Below are 19,613 nucleotides of genomic sequence, written 5' to 3'. Positions count from 1 at the left end.
AGTGGTAAGAGTACAGAACAGGCATTTAGGGAACTTTGGAACACAGAGAGTGGTGAGAGTACAGAACGGGCATTTGGGGAACTTTGGATCGCAGAGAGTGGTAAGAGTACAGAACAGGCATTTGGGGAACTTTGGAACACAGAGAGTGGTGAGAGTACAGAACGGGCATTTGGGGAACTTTGGAACACAGAGAGTGGTGAGAGTACAGAACAGGCTTTTAGGGAACTTTGGAACACAGAGAGTGGTAAGAGTACAGAACAGGCATTTAGGGAACTTTGGAACACAGAGAGTGGTGAGAGTACAGAACGGGCATTTGGGGAACTTTGGAACACAGAGAGTGGTGAGAGTACAGAACGGGCATTTGGGGAACTTTGGAACACAGAGAGTGGTGAGAGTACAGAACAGGCATTTGGGGAACTTTGGAACACAGAGAGTGGTGAGAGTACAGAACAGGCATTTGGGGAACTTTGGAACACAGATAGTGGTAAGAGTACAGAACAGGCATTTGGGGAACTTTGGAACACAGAGAGTGGTGAGAGTACAGAACGGGCATTTGGGGAACTTTGGATCGCAGAGAGTGGTGAGAGTACAGAACAGGCATTTGGGGAACTTTGGAACACAGAGAGTGGTAAGAGTACAGAACAGGCATTTGGGGAACTTTGGAACACAGAGAGTGGTGAGAGTACAGAACAGGCATTTGGGGAACTTTGGAACACAGAGAGTGGTGAGAGTACAGAACAGGCATTTGGGGAACTTTGGAACACAGAGAGTGGTAAGAGTACAGAACGGGCATTTGGGGAACTTTGGAACACAGAGAGTGGTAAGAGTACAGAACAGGCATTTGGGGAACTTTGGAACACAGAGAGTGGTGAGAGTACAGAACAGGCATTTGGGGAACTTTGGAACACAGAGAGTGGTAAGAGTACAGAACAGGCATTTGGGGAACTTTGGAACACAGAGAGTGGTAAGAGTACAGAACAGGCATTTGGGGAACTTTGGAACACAGAGTGGTAAGAGTACAGAACAGGCATTTGGGGAACTTTGGAACACAGAGAGTGGTGAGAGTACAGAACAGGCATTTGGGGAACTTTGGAACACAGAGAGTGGTGAGAGTACAGAACAGGCATTTGGGGAACTTTGGAACACAGAGAGTGGTGAGAGTACAGAACAGGCATTTGGGGAACTTTGGAACACAGAGAGTGGTAAGAGTACAGAACAGGCATTTAGGGAACTTTGGAACACAGAGAGTGGTGAGAGTACAGAACAGGCATTTAGGGAACTTTGGAACACAGAGAGTGGTAAGAGTACAGAACAGGCATTTAGGGAACTTTGGAACACAGAGAGTGGTGAGAGTACAGAACAGGCATTTAGGGAACTTTGGAACACAGAGAGTGGTAAGAGTACAGAACAGGCATTTAGGGAACTTTGGAACACAGAGAGTGGTGAGAGTACAGAACAGGCATTTGGGGAACTTTGGAACGCAGAGAGTGGTAAGAGTACAGAACAGGCATTTGGGGAACTTTGGAACACATAGAGTGGTGAGAGTACAGAACAGGCATTTGGGGAACTTTGGAACACAGAGAGTGGTGAGAGTACAGAACAGGCATTTGGGGAACTTTGAAACACAGAGAGTGGTAAGAGTACAGAACAGGCATTGGGGGAACTTTGGAACACAGAGAGTGGTGAGAGTACAGAACAGGCATTTGGGGAACTTTGGATCGCAGAGATTGGTGAGAGTACAGAACGGGCATTTGGGGAACTTTGGAACGCAGAGAGTGGTGAGAGTACAGAACAGGCATTTGGGGAACTGTGGAACGCAGAGAGTGGTGAGAGTACAGAACGGGCATTTGGGGAACTTTGGAACGCAGAGAGTGATGAGAGTACAGAACAGGCACTTGGGGAACTTTGGAACGCAGAGTGGTGAGAGTACAGAACAGGCATTTAGGGAACTTTCGAATGCAGAGAGTGGTAAGAGTACAGAACAGGCATTTGGGGAACTTTGGAACACAGAGAGCGGCAAGAGTACAGAACGGGAATTTGGGGAACTTTGGAACGCAGAGAGTGGTGAGAGTACAGAACAGGCATTTAGGGAACTTTCGAATGCAGAGAGTGGTGAGAGTACAGAACGGGCATTTGGGGAACTTTGGAACGCAGAGAGTGGTGAGAGTACAGAACAAGCTGTCAGCTGAAGTGGTGGGCATGGGCTTGATTTCGACATTTAAATTTGGATAGGAACATGGATGGGAGGGGTGTGGTCCGGGTGCAGGTCAATGGGGCAGGGCAGAATAATGTCACAGACTAGATGGGTCAAAGGGCCTGTTTCTCTGCTGTAGCATTCTAAGGTTCATGTACCCACCATCCTCTGGGTCCCTTCTAAATCTTTTCTCTTTCACCTTAAACCTCTATCCTTTAGATAATGATGGAACTATGAGGCAACCATTAATCTTACTATAATCCCTAATTTTATTTACCTTTATAAAGTCAGCACTCAAACTCCTTCCTTGAAATTCAATCCCTCCAGTCCCATAGCAGTCTTCAGTCTTTTTTACATCCTTTCCCGATTAAAGATACCTTTCCTCATCTCAACAAACATCTTCACTTTGGAAGTGTGGTCAGATTTGGATTACTGCAAATACACCTGCCAGTCATGTACAGAAGGCTTTGTGTAAACCGTGATAAACATCAACACCTATAGCAGTGAAGTACACCCTCGGCTACATAATGGTACCACAGACTGTGGTCTTTCCTGCAGAATGGTACAAACTCAGAACTATACGAAGCAGATGCAGAATTCCAGAGGATGCTTAAGGGTTTTGCTCAAATGAGGAGACTAGGGTGCAGTGCTCATAGATTGTAGTGAGGAATTTGACAAGGTCCCCCATGGTAGTCTCATCCAAAAGTCATGAGGCATGGATCCATGGCACCTTGGCGGTGATGCAATCACAAAGAAGGCTTGCCAGCGGCTATACCTTGTGAAGTGTCTGAGGAGATTTGGTACGTCACTGAAGACTCAAAGTTCTACAGGTGTATCATGGAGAGCATTCTGACCGTTTGCATCACTGCCTGGCATGGAGGCGCCAACTCTCAGGACAAGAAAATACTTCAGGGTAGTTAATGGCCTGGGGGCGTGGCAAGATGGTGTAAAGGCAAGACGTGTATTCCACCTTCTCCCAGCTGGAACATTAAACGCTCGACTTTAAGTTGTTTAAAATTAGTTAAAAATAATATTTTAAATTTTTTAAACAATAGTAAATTACTATGGCAACTAATGTAAAAACAAAATCTAAGGCTCAACTTCAAAAGAAATTGCCATTTAAAAGTACGGAAGAATTGAGGCCTACCTTTACAGTGGAATCCTTGGAGTCGAAATTCCTAAGGTCCAGAGGACCCCAGCCTGACCGATTTTGACCTGGTGCCGACCTTGCTCCCGCAAGATGGCGCCGGAACCTTGGTGAGTTTGGCTGCTGCCGATCCGTGCGCACGTGAAGCCGTGTGCGCGGACGACACAGTCGACAGGGAGACCCGCGGCCCCACGATCTTGCCAGGCGGCCTGGGGACGCATTGAGTAGTGTCGGAAGACACTCCGACGCACCCCATGCCTTTGCCCGGACTGCGTGGAGCGTCGCGGGTCCGGGAGCTCCTGGATAAGGTGTGGGCTGCAGGGGAGCCCGAACGCCAGTGCCCCAAAGAAGTCGGAGTGCCAGCGTTGGGTGTCCAGACCTGCAGCCGCACGGCCAAGGGATCCATACCGACAGAAGAGATATGACTTACCTTTGCAGAGTACATCCAGCAGGGGGAGCCAGCAACCTATGAAGGTAAACCTCAAAAAGTGGAATCGGAATCTGGAATGGATCCAGTATTTACAGTTCGGGAAGGGATTGCCTATCAGATGGGTAATATGTCAAAACAAATATCAGATCAAATGGATCAAGGATTTATGGAGGTGAAAATGAAGATACATACTTTATGTGAAGAAATGTCAAATAAGAAGCGAGATTCGAATGTAGTCAAAAGTGACATTAATAGATGTATAAAATCTGTTGATACTGTACAAGATAATTTTAAGAAAATTGAGACGGCTTTCTCTGAGTGTCAAAGTGAAGTGGGGCGTAATAGAGAAAAATTAGAAAAAGTGGAAGGATCTTTCGTAGATCGGGGAATTCAAAAAAGAGACTTATTGAAGAAGATTGATTCTTTGGAAAATCAGAGTCGGAGAAATAATGTGAAGATAGTTGGTCTTCCAGAAGATATTGAAGGCTCTGATTCTATAACATTCTTTAAACACTGGATCCCAGAAGTTTTGGGTAAAGAGTTCTTTCCTGAAGGTCTGGAGTTAGATAGGGCTCATAGAGCTCTGAGAAGAAAACCGCTTCCAGGACAACCGCCGAGAGAAGTTTTGATTCGTTGTTTAAAATACCAGGATAGAGAAATGATTTTATGTATGGCAGTACAAAAAGCAGGACAAAATCAATCCCTATTAATGGTTCAAAATAACAGTGTTTTTTTATGCTGATTTGAGCCAGGAAGTTATTTGTAGACGGCGAGAATTCAATACGGCTAAAGATGTTCTGTGGCGAAAAGATTATAAGTTCGCTTTTCGTTACTCTGCAAATTTGAAGGTTTTTTTATGGAAACTTTCAATCTCAATTTTTTGAAAATGATCATGATGCCTTAGTTTTTGCGAACTCTCTGCCGGAATTGAATAGAAATGGTCATTTTTTGCCTTTGTCCCCTAAAAGGAGATTAAATGGAAACGGAAAGAATGGGAAGAATGGAAAGAAAGAAGAAATACAGAATCCTCTTGATATCGAAGATCCAAATCAATCGTTGGGTTTGGAGTTACTGGGTTGAAGCTATAGTCAATATTTGAATGTGTTTATCTATATAATAAATATGTATCCGACTGGGGGGGGGGGGGGGGAAGGTGGGTGGATGACACTGAAAACTTTGTAAGTCATCTGTCACCAGTGGGTTTCCCACACCCAGTTTTTTAGGGTAATACTACCTTTGGGTGTTTTTGTTTGTGTGTTTTTTTAAAAAATATTTTTGTTTTGAATTTTTTTTTAAGAGGGTTTTTTTTCCTCCTTTTTTTTCCTTTTTGAAGGATTACAAAGGGGAGCATTATTTTATAGAGTTTAATTTTTTAGTGTGTGTATTTACTTATAGTTAAAATTATGTCTAAATTTAACTTCGCAACTTTTAATGTTCAGGGATTAAATAACCCAATAAAGAGAAAGAGTATTGGCGTATATAAAAAAGATGAAAATTGATATTGCTTTTTTACAAGAAACACATTTGACTGAGAAAGAACATTTGAAATTGAAAAGAGACTGGGTTGGTCAAGTTTTTTATTCTTCTTTTAATTCTAAAGCAAAAGGAGTAGCGATTTTAATTCATAAGAATTTACCATTTGAACTGAAATCTACTGAAGGAAGTGATGGTAGAGTTTTAAGAGTTCATTGTAAAATTTTTCCACTATTTTGGACACTGCTTAATTTATATGCACCCAATATAGATGATGAGCAGCTTAGTTCAGAAGTTTTTTTCTTGTTAAATCAGGCTAATGAGAATATTTTAGTGGGTGGTGATTTCAATTGTGTTTTGGATCCTCTATTAGATAGAAATCCAAAGAATATAAATAAGTCAAAGATGGCAATACAACTTAATGCGTTAATGAAAGATTTAAATTTGGTAGATATTTGGAGAAATGTTAATCCTACAGAGAAAGATTTTTCTTTATATTCTTCAAGGCATGATTAGTTTTCCAGAATTGATTTATTTTTGGTATCAGCACATCTTCAGGGTGAACTGAATATAAAATTAGAATTATATCAGATCATTCATTATTATTTTTCTCTTGTGAAAGTTTGGAGATAGTACATTCAACATCTAGATGGAGGTTTAATGCAATGTTATTGAAAAAAAGTTTGTTACCTTTGTTAAAGAACATATTTCTTTATTTTTTTACTGAAAATGTTAATTTTTGTAAAGAGTCATTTGGTAGTATAGGATGCTTTAAAAGCTTATTTGAGGGGACAGATCATTAGCTATTCTACGAAAGTTAAGAAACAATATAGGGCAGAAAATTTACAGTTGGAAAATCAGATTGCTGAACAAGAGAAAGATTTTCAGAAAGATATAATAGAAGATAAAAAAGCCATATTAGCAAAGTTAAAATTACATTATAATATTTACAAACTTACCAGTTTGAGTGCTTAATTAATAGATCTAAACAATGTTATTTTGAGTTGGGGGAAAGGGCTCACAAAGTACTTGCCTGGCAATTGAAAGCTGAACAGGTGTCTCGGACAATTAATGCTGCTAGGAAGAATTCAATAATCACCTATAAGCCTCAGGAAATTAATGATCAGTTTTATTCATTTTATCAAAAATTATATACTTCTGAGGGGAAACAGGATAATGGTTCTATTGATTCTTACTTATCTAAATTAATGTTACCGGTACTAGATGAGAAAGTTATTCAGGAGTTGGAATCTCCATTTACGGATTTTGAAATCAAGGAAGCTATTCAGGAAATGCCTAATGGTAAGTCCCCAGGAGATAATGGGTTTCTTGTGGAATTCTATAAACTTTTTTACGACAAATTTTCTAATATATTTGGGAAAGTGTTAAATCAAGTTACTGAAGATCAGAAGTTACCAGAAACGTGTTCGAATGCTTTAATAACTGTTATCCCAAAGAAAGACAGAGATCCCTTACAGGAATCTTCATATAGACCTATTTCTTTATTGAATGTAGACGATAAAATTATGGCGAAAATATTAGCTAACAGACTTGCTAAATATTTACCTAAATTAGTACATATTGATCAAACAGGTTTTATTAAGAATAGAAATGCCTCAGATTGCTTACTTTGATCAATGCATATCAGCAGCAACCTAATCATCCTATGGTAGTTGCACTAGATGCCGAAAAAGCTTTTGATAGGGTTGAATGGGACTTTTTATTTAAGGTATTAGAGAAATTTAAATTTGGCCCTTTCTTTATTGGTTAGGTTAAGGCCTTATATATGAATTCAATTGCTAGGGTGGTGACAAATGGACAGACATCTTTATCTTTTAAAATGACTCGATCAACTGCCCATTGTCGCCAGCCCTATTTGCATTGGCTATAGAACCGTTAGCACAGGCTATTAGACAAAATGAGGATATTAGAGGGATGAGGATTAAGGAAGAAGAATATAAAATTAATCTATTTGCAGACGATGTGTTGATATATTTGACAGAGCCTGAGAGATCGCTGAAACAGTTACAGGAGTGTTTATCGAAATTTGGAGAATTGTCGGGATATAAAGTTAACTGGGATAAAAGAGAAATTTTGACAGTTGGAGTAGAAGACTATTCTGAATTTAAAAATATTACAAAATTAAGATGGACGAATAAAATCAAATACTTAGGTATGTTTGTGGACAATGACTATCAATCGTTATATCAATTAAATTATGTACCTATATTGAGGCGGATTAAAGCAGACTTAACCAAATGGAAAGATCTTCCATTAATTCTAATTGGATGTGTTAATTGTATTAAGATATCTTTTCTCAAATTCAATATTTATTTCAATCAAATCCTTGTTTACTTTCAAAGAGTTTTTTTCAGGATTTGAATAAAGCAGTACGAGAGTTTTTGTGGAAAGGTAAATTAGCTCGAGTAGTGTTTCACAAACTTACTTGGAAATATGCATTGGGTGGCTTACAATTGCCACATTTTCAAAATTATTATGAGGCAGCTCAGTTGAAGTTTATTAATAGACTGATGGATTTGGATCAACCTCCTAGTTGGGCAAAGGTGGAGATATCATGTCTATCTAGAACGGAATGAATTATATGAATTTATATTCTGTTGGAATTTGATTTTATTACAGGAATATGATATGCCAATACGGAAACATTTATTAGATTTGGATTTAAAAAAAATAAAATTTGAAGGTCGAAAGATAAATTATCAATTTTAACTCCATTATACAATAATCGGCTTATTCCTTTTTCAATGTTTAATAGTTATTTAAAGATTTGGAATTCTAAAGGTATAAAGACACTACAGGACTGTTTTGTAGAGGGACAATTTCTTTCTTTTATCCATTTGAGAGAACGATTTGAAATACCTTTAAATTCTTTATTTGTGTATTATCAGCTCAGGGCTTTGGTAAAAGATAATTATGGTAGAGAGTTGTTGAAATTGACCTACTTTGTCGAAATTTGAATCTTTGACTTCTACTATACCAAAGAAGGGTTATGTTTCAGTTATGTATAATTTATTACAAGACAATATGGAAAAGTCAGATTGGGAAAAATCTAAACTTAAATGGGAGACTGATTTAGTGTTTACTTTTCCTGAAGATGAATGGGCAAACATGTGTCAGGACAATGTAATTAAATTGACTAATGTAAGATATGGTCAATTATAATTTTTTACATCAATTGTATTTGACCCCGGAAAAGTTAAAAAAATATGGGTTTAGTAATTCGAATTCTTGCTTTAGATGTGGTTTATGTACTGGTACTTTTTTTACATGCTGTTTGGACTTGTGTAAAAGTCCAACCATTTTGGCAAGAAATTAAAATAGTTTTGGAAAAATTGAATAATTTTAAACTACCCTTGGATCCAACAGTTTTTTTGTTGGGAGATTTGTATTCATTAAGGGGAATGGGTTTGGATAAAGTTCAAATTGCTTTTGTAGATTTGGTGTTATCGGTAGTGTGTAAATGCATTGCTAGTACTTGGAAAGATGATGTAGAAATTAATATAATACGCTGGCATAATGAATTGAAAGCTTGTATTGCTATGGGAAAAAATACTTATAATTTACATGACAATTATTCTTTTTTTGTTAATAAGTGGTCTCCGTATTTGAAATATATGCATTTTGAACTGTTATTAACATTTATTAAAAAAAATATATATATATTTTTGGCTTTTACTTATCTTTTAAATAAAGTTTAAAAAAAAAAGGTTGTTAACGGCCTTCGACATCACAGGCACCAGACTTCACTCCATCGAGGACATTTGCATCAGGTGATCTGAAAAAAGCAGCCTCTATCTTCAAAGAATCCCACCACCCAGTTCATGCCCTCTTCATTCTGCTACCATCAGGGAAAAGGTACAGGAGTCTAAAGATGGGCACTTGACAGCACAAGGACAGTTTCTTCCCCACTGCCCTCAGATTTCTGAATAATTAATGAACCAAAGACACTGCCTTACTTTTTGTGCACTGTTATTTTTAATTTTTATATAGTAATTTTGTAAGATGGTTATAATATGAATGTTTGCTCTGTGACCCTGCCGCAAAACAACGAATTTTATGTCTTGTTCATGACGTTAATTCAGATTCAGTATAGGCTCGCTTGCAGAAAGCAGGGGGTAGTAGTTGTAGTAGATGGAACGTGTTCTTCCTGGAGGTCAGTGACTAGTGGAGTTCCCTAGGGAGTGGTTTTGGGTCTCTGATTTTTATAATTGACCTGGATGAAGAAGTAGAGAGATGGGTCAGTAAGTTTGCAGATGGCACGAAGGTTGGAGGTCTTGTTTGTGGATAGTGCAGAAGGTTGTTGTGGGTTACAACAGGATATAGACAGGATGCAGAGTAAAGTGGCATTTCAAGGATGCTGCGCTGGTTGATCAGGTAGTTAAGGAGGCCATATGGTATGGTGGGCTTCGTTAGTCAGAGGATTGAGTTCAAGAATCACGATGTTGCAGTTCTGTAAAACTCTGGTGAAACCAGGATGCTGCCTGGATTGGAGAAAGTGTCTTATGGGGCAAACAGAGCTGAGGCTATCCTCTTTGGAGCTCAGAGGGATGAGAGCGGACTCAATCAAGATCTACAAGATTATGAGAGACAATAGACAGGGTGGACAGCCAACACCTTTTTCCCGAGGCAACAGTAGAAAACACCAGAGGACACTCAACAAGGTAAAGGGCAGAATGTTTGGAGATACATCAGGCAATTTTAAAAATTTTTTTAAACACACTTTAGTGAGTGCCTGGAAATCATTGCCAGGGATGGTGGTGGAGGCTGGTACAATAGGATGGCATGATCAGTTTAGCAGTTAGCACAACGGTGTTACAGCATTGGCGATCAGGACCGGGGTTCGAATCCCATGCTGTAAGGAGTTTGTATATTCTCGCCATGTGTTTTTCATGGGATGCTCCAGTTTCCTCCCACCGTTCAAAACATACTGGGAGTTGTAGATCAATTGGGTGTAATTGGTCGGCACAGCCTCATGAGCTGAAAGGACCTGTTACCATGCTGTATGTCTAAATTAAAAAATTTAAAGGGACAATTAAGGACTCTTAGGTACAAGGATGTAAGGAAAATAGAGGGTTATGGGTGTGAGCTAGGTTAGATTGTTGAGTAGCTTTATATAGGTCGGCACAACATCATGGCCCAAAGCATGAACGTGACACCATGTCTATACCAAGCTTCACACATTCATGGAGTTTTGGATCATGGAAACCATTCCTTGAGTCTAACTCATGCATCTGGTGTAAGGACCTTCAGCTGGGCCAAGAGCAGTGACAAAGCTCTAAATGAGGCTTAAATAAGACATTTGTGGATCTGGGAAAGTGTTGTCTGGGATTCAAGGCCTTTGACCCATGTGGAAACAAGGGTCACGTGGTGGGCAGTTGATCCAATGGTTTTACTTGCCTAAAGAGTGCCCAAATGTCCCAGGGCACTAGGATAAAGCTGCCATACTCTTACAACCCAACAATCACAGTCAAAGACCGAAGGAAATTGAAGTCCCAACAGTACTCTTGGAGCTGAACTAAATTTTTAAATTTAATTTAGTCATACAGCACAGGAACAAGCATTTCCAGCCCACAAGCCTGTGCCAAAATACCCCAATTTGAAGGGTAGGAGGAAACCAGGGCACCTGATGGAAACCCACACAGACATGGGGACAGACAGTGTTGAATTCAAACCTTGGTTGCAGGGACTAAAATAGTGTCGAGGTAACCATGCTGCGACATCAAGAATATGGGAGTGAGAACCTCACTACAAGACAAGAAAGTTACACTCACCCCCCAGCATGACATTCACCAACACGTACAGGTGTTCCTGTGGATAGACGGTCACGTCCCGTGACACAGCATGCAGGCTAATGGAAGGGTATTCCAAGGAGAATCCCATGCCCGATCCGTCAAACCATGATAGTTGGCTAGAAAGAAAAAGAAGATGTGAATGAATCGAAAATGCCTGCAAACAATTCTTTTAATCCTAAATAAGCTGCCATTTTTTTCTAAAATTAGCTGACTGCTGTCTAGTAAGCACCAGGAAGCACAGAAAAACAACTGCCATCAGGGGCAGTGCAAATCACGCCACCCACAAAATCACTATTGTTCCTGGATTACAATTGGTATTTATTCCCATAATCATTGGTAAAACCCACCTGGTAGTTTCCTTCTTTGAGCAACCTAACACACTCAAGAGCACAGTCTCTCTCTCTCTCTCTCTCTCTCTCTCTCTGTGGATATCTGAGTGGTCTGTGTGGGTCTCTCTCTGTGATCTGTATGAGTCTCCCTTTCTTCCCCTCCTCCTCCCCCCTCTGTTAAGAGTTACCCCAGGAAGGATTTAGATAAGACCACCATATTACAGGGTTTTGGAGACAACAACTTCTAGTTAAATAGCATCTCTTATGTAAAAACATTGCAAGGTGCTTTACAGAATGTGGGGAGTCAGGAAGATAGAAGCTCAAGTCACAGAGGCAAGTTTTAAGTAGCATCTTAAGATGAGGACAAAAGAAGGCATGGTTTAAGGAAGCAATACCAACGTTCAGAGCCCAAACGATGGAAGGCAGTCAGCAAAAGTCCACTGGGGAGAGAAGCTGACCGAATGGCCCATTTCTGCTCCCAAACCTAATGAGATGACATTGTTCCTGGGGTGTCTGGAAAATATCAGAATAAGGGAAGGGCAAGGCTATTTGAACACAAAGGATGTTAAAAAGGAAGTACTCAGACTATCACCGCCCCTTCATTGACTGCGCCACCACCCCTCAGGAAAGCTGCTAACACATTAAAAGACCTATCCCACCTTGATAACATACTCTTCCCCCTCTCTTTCATTGGGCAGGTGTGCTTGAAAACACAAACCTCTAGATTTAAGGAGATTTTTTTTCCTGCTATTAGCAGACTCTTAAATGAACTTCAGACTGCATTTGCCATCTCGTCTCTCCTAATACAGGGCTCCTGACCCACACTGGATGTGAACAGACGTCGTCAAGACTGTTAACCTCATTAAATTTCACAACATTTTCGACACAAGGGACTGATGTATTACCCAAAACAGATGGGGCCAGGCAGCAAACAGCTCTCAGAAACAGGCCCAACACTACACTGGGTGTACAAAGAGAACTTCAAACAGAACTGGCCGACTTCCAGCAGTCACACAAAAAATAAATGCAAAAGATGTGGGGGGAAAAAAAATAGCAGGTTCCTGAAATGCTCACTCATTTCATTCTCCACAGATGCTGCCTGCCCTGTTGAGCATTTCTAGCATTACATACCGATTTCTAGCACCTACAACCATTTGCTTTAGGGCTGCCAATACATGCTGTTTCAGGCCAGCCTTTCATCCCTGCCCACTCAATTGTTACAAGCATACCCTCTGGGCTGCCAAAATGAGTAAGAGCAGCATGGGATTAATGTATGATGTGCACTCAAAGAACAAAAGAAGCTCCTCTTTCATCGCTGGGTGTTATTCTGTCAGTGTGTGTGCGTTATGCTGGAGCTCAGTTTCATTATACAACAGCTACGTGCACCTTTTCAAGGGCAGGCTGCAGCAGTGAAACACTTTGTGGTAGGACAGGCCACCTTGCTTTGGAGCTCCTTTCCTGCTTACGTGGACTGATGAGAATACTGAATTTTCATCTCCTCAGATTTTGCACTGACGTCAAGGTTGACAGACAAGCTAAGTTACAAAATGCTGATGCAAAATCTCTTGCAGTTCAATACTTAACCAGGCCCATTCAGCATGATGGAACAGACCCAATTATTGAACTGGTTTCTTATAGAACTCTGTGATAACCTTGTGACTAGAACTTCATGTTAATACTGGCACTAACAGCCAACCCCCTTCATGAATGAAATCATTGCAGCAAATGATAACATCGAAAAGATACAACACCCAGTTTAAAAAGTAAAGCTGGGCATTCCCATGACACCAACTGTGGCACATCACTGTCTCACACAAAAGACGGAGACTTATTCCCACAAGGGTTGGGACAAAAGCCAAAGCTTCAACTATGGCTGGGTCAAAGAAAGGAAATCGACAAATGTGGTCAAAATGCAAATTGAATTTAAATGAAACTAGTAGGACATAGTTGGTAAATGCCTGCCGAAAGCCAGGGAATGGATAGAACTGTCTGCTTTCCCAAATAACCAAGACACTCTGATTAATATTCTCCCCCCACTTATTGTGGTGTGCTATAATAAGTCTGGAGCAAGAGAGGATTCTGAAGACTGCTTACCGTCAACTGCTCATTGAACCTGCAAGCCACTTAGTTCAAGATACAAGCTCAGGGTAGTACAGGACAAGAGGCCCCAGGGACCTTCACATCCCATGAGCAGTTAGTAAGAAATGGAAATATCTTTCATGGGAGAGATTACCAACTGATTGTTTAGGACACCTCTCTCCCCTTGCTGGACCTCTGTGTCTCCATTTCAGGAACTCACACCCACCTATTGCAAACCTGACTCCCACCGCTACTGGGACTATATCTTTTCTGATCCTGCCTCTTGTAGGGACGCTATCGCTTGCCTCCAATTCCTCAGTCAATTCTGTTTCTGGGATGACTCCAGGACATCTGAAATGTTCTCAAGACATGTGGCTCCTTATCTGCATCTCCTCCATTTTACACTCTCACTCCATCTCCCACCTGACAGATCAAAAACATGGCACCTTCAGGCTTCACTTTCCACCCCACAAACCTCCATATCCAACACACCACCCTCTTGACACTTCTGCCAAATTCAACATTATCCCTGCCACCAGCCATCCCTAACCACTTTACACAAGGGTCAGGCTATGATTCCCTGGTCCTTTCTTTCCTCCTCACCCACACTACCACCCACTTCGGCACTTCCTTCTGAAGTCACAGAAAGTGCTAAACTTGTCCACACATCCCTCCTCCCCTCACCCCCACCCAGGTACGTAAACAGACCTTCCAGGTGAGGTAGAAATTTAGCTGCACATTGTCCAATCTAATTTCCTGCATTCAGTGTGGTCTCCTCTACATCGATGAGACTAAATGCAGACAGGCCAGCCATTTCACCAAACACCCTCGCACTATGAATCCATACTGCTAATCATTTTAATATACCCACAGAAATGTCTCACCTCAGCCAGTCTGAGAACAAAACACCACAACTGATTGTGTGCTGGATAATGTATCTTTGACCCACTACCATCAGGAAGGAGGTACAGGAGCATCAAAATCAGGACTCCCATCTCTTTACTCATTCCTACTTTTCTATACTACCCCCACCCACTCCCTCTACCCACCCCCCAACTCCCTCTACCCACCCCTCCAGCTCCCTTGATAAACAGCTCAAGTCTGAAACGTTGGTTACGTATCTTTATTTTTGCACTTTACAGTACACTGTTTGACTTGCTGAGTTTCTCCAGTTTTTATTCTTCGCCTCCCTCACCCACTGTTCAATACTCTATCCCCTCTTAGCCCCACTCCACCATTATTTACATACCTGACATCTCTCCTTCCTACTTTAGTCTTGATAAAGGATCTCATTTTAAGTTGTCTCCACGGACCTGACTGAGTCCCTCCATCTTCCCATTGTTCATTCATGATTCTAGCATCTGCAGTTGTTCTTTACCCAACCAAATCATTTCACAAGTTATGCAAGGAAAAAAACATGATGGCCAGAATGGCCTCAGCTGAGCCAAGTATCTGAAATTCAACCCCAATTTCCATAACATCAGGGTTAGGGTTGACTCTCGTGAAAACACAATACTGGAGAAGCTTATCAGGTAAAAAAAACTGTACTTTATACAGGTATGCTCCACATAACGTCCATGATACGTTCTGTGAAATTGGGCTTTATGCATGTGAACACCATTTTACTGTAATATACTTAGCAAAGCTATATGGGATACTGACCATACAGTAAATTAAATTGTTTAATTTTTTTCCACTTTTTAAACTTTTACATAAACACTTTCTTAGCCTATATCACAAACAATTTAACAGAGGATGAGGATCATCCACATCTCTGTTCTCAACTTCCTCCTCGTGTTCCACTGGAACAGTTTCAGGTCAAATAACCTCCATTGATGAACTGTCATTCTGTAATGCCTGAAGGACCTGGCTGAAGCTCTTGGGGAGGCATTGGCTGCTTCAGGAATACATCCATGAATATGTCCATATAGATAAATAGAAAGTACAGTGCCTACATACAAAAGCCCTTGTATTCAAAATACAAGAGATACATGCGCTGCATGCGGGAACTTGTTGCATACGTCTGGTTACGTCCACTGCATCCTGCTCTATGATTGGGATTTCTGAACTCTATTATAATCTTACGGAACCACGGATGAATACGTGGTCGGATGTTGCCTGAATGAATGTTAAGCAGCGCATCCCTGTATAGCAAAGGTAAAGGTACATAACCAACAGTTCAGGATTATCAAGGTCAAAATAACCAATGTTTTGGTTTGGAGCCCTTCATTGAGGACTTTTATCTTTGCTCTATAAAGTACACTGTTTGACCTACTGAATTCTCCAGCATTGTGTTTTTACTTCAACCACTATGTCTGCAAACTTTTGTGGTTTACTAATGTTTGACTCTAGTGTGAGAAAACCTGTACTTGGGATTCTGGAATCTCATTCTGTAGATTTCACACAAATGTTTGGGGAGAATGAGATTGTGACTGGCATGAAGAAACAAAACTTTATTTCATTAGCTGGGACATAAAATGCAAGACCAGCAGGTCTAATTTTTCACTGAGATATGCAACATGGTAACAGGCCCTTCAAGCCCATGCCACACAATATACCCACGTGACCAACTACTGGAGAAAACTGGAGCACCCAGAGAAAACCGATACAGTTAGGTGATAAAAAGAGGGCAGAGCTCTAGTAATGCATACAGCTCTGGTCACCACACTATACAAAGGACATGATAGCAAAGGGAGAACACATTCACTACAGCGATAACCGCGATAAAGTGTTTCAGTTGAGAGAGAGAGAGAGAGAGAGAGAGAGAGAGAGAGAAAAGAAAGGTAGGTTGTATCATTTTGAGAGTCTGATGGAGATGATCTGATAGTTCCACATCTACTCTGTCCAGTCCTTTCAACTTTCAAAGTGTTTTCTTGAGGTCCAAAGTGGTCAAACATTCCTCATATAATTCCTTCATTTCAGGAATAATTTTTATACATTTTCTCTGAACTCTCTCAGCACATCCTTGCATAAATAAGGAGTCCAAAACGACCCTGTACTAATGAGGCCATAGAAGTGCCTTTTTAACCCTCAACGTCACATCCAAGCTCTCTTATACAGTAAAACCCCTAGTATCTGGAATTCAAACAAATGGCAAAAAAGAGGAAGATAAATAATAAAAAGAAGAATAAATTAAGTTTAAATGCATGTTTACAATTGTAAAAGTAAATGTTCTATGAGTTAACACACAAAACTTTGGTGAAGATGGAGTGGAGGGCGCTGGTCGTGCTTTGCTCATAGTAGGTGTTTGAAATAGCATCGGCCACTATGAAAAGCTGGTTAAGGCCACTTGCCTTCAGGGTGACTCTCTTAAAGCGTCTTTATCCCTGCTTAGTAGAGTCGCCCCGGTCACAGGCTTTATCTGTAAATTTGGTTGGGGAGGGTAATTATCTATAATGTTATTGTTCATCTTTAGGGCAGCTCTTTGGAGGGGAAGATCCTGCAGATGCAGCATGGGATAAATGTTTTCAAAGAATATGACTGAAAATAAATTAAAATGCTTTAAGGTTGATATACACATGCAAGTGAAGTTTGTTCAGTGCAAGTACAGCATACTGTGACAGATTATGTTATATTTTATATTGTATATAGATATGTTTTAAAGGAGATAAAATGTGGCAGGTTTTTTTTAAGTGTAGGTCACATACAAACACTTCAAAACAGATCTCATTTAAAATGCCAGAGCTCTGCTCAAGCCAGAAACTCCAGGCTCCGAGTGCCTTCGTAAAAACTTTGAAGAAGGCCTATAGAGACGTCAGAAGTTGGTGTTAATTGGACATGCTGTGGAGTAATGGATTGTTGATTTGGAAAGGAACAGATGAACAAAGTCAGAAGATTGGGTTCAGTGTCACAGTGAGTGCAGTTGGCTGTTCTAAGAGGGTCATTTTCTGAGAGAGAGAGGGACAAGTCGGCAAGCTTGTGGAAAAACCCCATTTTGAATATGGGTTGTGAGTTCTTAGTTCAGCCTGGTCAAAGCCCTGGTGGTCCATACAAGAGGAGATGGCTGGGTGTATAATGTCTCGCCTGAGATAAGGGAAACAAAAAGGAACTCTTTGGTGATTTGAAAGAAAAAGGTTATCATCTGGAAAACCCTGATGGGGCAAGTTTCTTCAGCAAGACACCGAAGTGGCTGATCAGAAGGAATCAGTTGTGGGTGTCTAACAAGCAACAAATCTTTCTCTCTCTGAAAACCGACAAGAACCTTCCTGAGTGGTAACCATTTACCTTTCAAGCACCAATGCCTCGTGAAGATTCATAAATGTTAAATTCTGTGCACAGTATAAAAATTGCCTGATACCAGTGAACTTGGAGGAATGAGAAGTGAGATTGGACTGTGAATCGATTAACTTTTCTGATCTTTCACACACATTACATACACGTGCATTTAGAATTGGAAGGGGGTGAAGTTAGGCTTGTGAATTTAATAGTGATAAGTTAAAGTGTGATTCTGTTTTCACGTTTAAAGATAATTAAAAGCAGCTTTTGTTTAAGTAACCATTTCTCTTGGTGAATTTCTATTGCCGCTGGGTTTTGGGGTCCTCTGGACTCATAACAATAGTATTTTTGTATTTTAAACTGTTTATTCTTAATATAGGTGTCTTTGTTAGGCATTATAAGAAAAAGTCTCAAGCAAAAGAAAAATACACTTACAAGGCATCTACCAACCCCCATAAGTGCTGGATAGCATGGGTTTGGCAGCATCATATTCCTCTGGATATGAATGCCAACATTGCATTTGGCATGAAAGAAAGGCAGTGTAATTTGACACTGCTTCTTTCTTTTAATTGATTCAGACGACTGAATTCTTAAACACCACCAATATTCTACACAGGATTATTCCCAGAGTTACATCAGTTTCCAGCTGCTGGAGGTTGAACAGGAGGATGGGACATTTTCCAGCTGCTGGAGGTTGAACAGGAGGATGGGAATACAACCTTTAAAGAAAACAATTATCTATTTTCCCTTTCACATTGGAGCTATTGTTAAGAAACTGTACAAACAGAAGAGATTCCAGGAGCAAGGCACCAGCCTGCTCCCCCATTTCATTGTGAAAACAGCTCTCTGGCATCAAGCTGCCAGAAACATTTATGCATGCCATGCACACTGTTACACATCCCAGCAGCAATTGGGAGGCCCACAAACGAATGAGTTAAGTTTTACACAAAATTTATTAACCAAACTAACAATGATAGAATTAACTCAAACTTAACACCTGAACACCAGCCTTAATGGCAACTCTATACAATAACAGATTATATTATACAGCGTATGTGGGGAAAAACCCAGACCATTACAGTCCAGGCTGAAAGGCCCCCAAAATCACCAAAATTTCACAAAATAAACCATAAAACCAAAAACCCTGGAAGTCAGCCTGAAGAAAACTGAGGTCCTCCATCAGCCAGCCCCCCCACATCTCCATCAGGCACACAAAACTCAAAACGGTCAACCAGTTTACCTATCTCGGCTGCACCATATCATCAGATGCAAGGATCGACAATGAGATAGACAACAGACTCGCCAAGGCAAATAGCGCCCTTGGAAGACTACACAAAAGAGTCTGGAAAAACAACCAACTGAAAAACCTCACAAAGATAAGCGTATACAGAGCCGTTGTCATACCCACACTCCTGTTTGGCTCCGAATCATGGGTCCTCTACCGGCATCACCTACGGCTCCTAGAACGCTTCCACCAGCGTTGTCTCCGCTCCATCCTCAACATCCATTGGAGCGCTTTCATCCCTAACGTCGAAGTACTCGAGATGGGAGAGGTCGACAGCATCGAGTCCACGCTGCTGTAGATCCAGCTGCGCTGGGTGGGTCACGTCTCCAGAATGGAGGACCATCGCCTTCCCAAGATCGTGTTATATGGCGAGCTCTCCACTGGCCACCGTGACAGAGGTGCACCAAAGAAAAGGTACAAGGACTGCCTAAAGAAATCTCTTGGTGCCTGCCACATTGACCACCGCCAGTGGGCTGATATCGCCTCAAACCGTGCATCTTGGCGCCTCACAGTTTGGCGGGCAGCAACCTCCTTTGAAGAAGACTGCAGAGCCCACCTCACTGACAAAAGGCAAAGGAGGAAAAACCCAACACCCAACCCACCAATTTTCCCCTGCAGCCGCTGCAACCGTGTCTGCCTGTCCCGCAT

At 41.0% G+C, this 19,613-nt stretch overlaps 1 protein-coding gene across 2 annotated transcripts in view; it reads right to left on the bottom strand.

Annotated features, from left to right (window-relative positions):
- Positions 1 to 19,613, bottom strand: part of clns1a (chloride channel, nucleotide-sensitive, 1A) — a 63,151-nt gene that overhangs the window by 35,425 nt on the left and 8,113 nt on the right. For both annotated transcript variants that reach the window (XM_069892077.1, XM_069892078.1), the window contains exon 2: positions 11,037 to 11,173. In XM_069892077.1, the coding sequence (XP_069748178.1) occupies positions 11,037 to 11,173 (137 nt within the window). The remainder of the gene's footprint in view (positions 1 to 11,036; positions 11,174 to 19,613) is intronic.

The sequence above is a fragment of the Narcine bancroftii genome, chromosome 7 (assembly GCF_036971445.1).
Source record: "Narcine bancroftii isolate sNarBan1 chromosome 7, sNarBan1.hap1, whole genome shotgun sequence".
Taxonomy (NCBI): domain Eukaryota; kingdom Metazoa; phylum Chordata; class Chondrichthyes; order Torpediniformes; family Narcinidae; genus Narcine; species Narcine bancroftii.
This window is presented reverse-complemented; position numbering and strand designations above follow the sequence as displayed.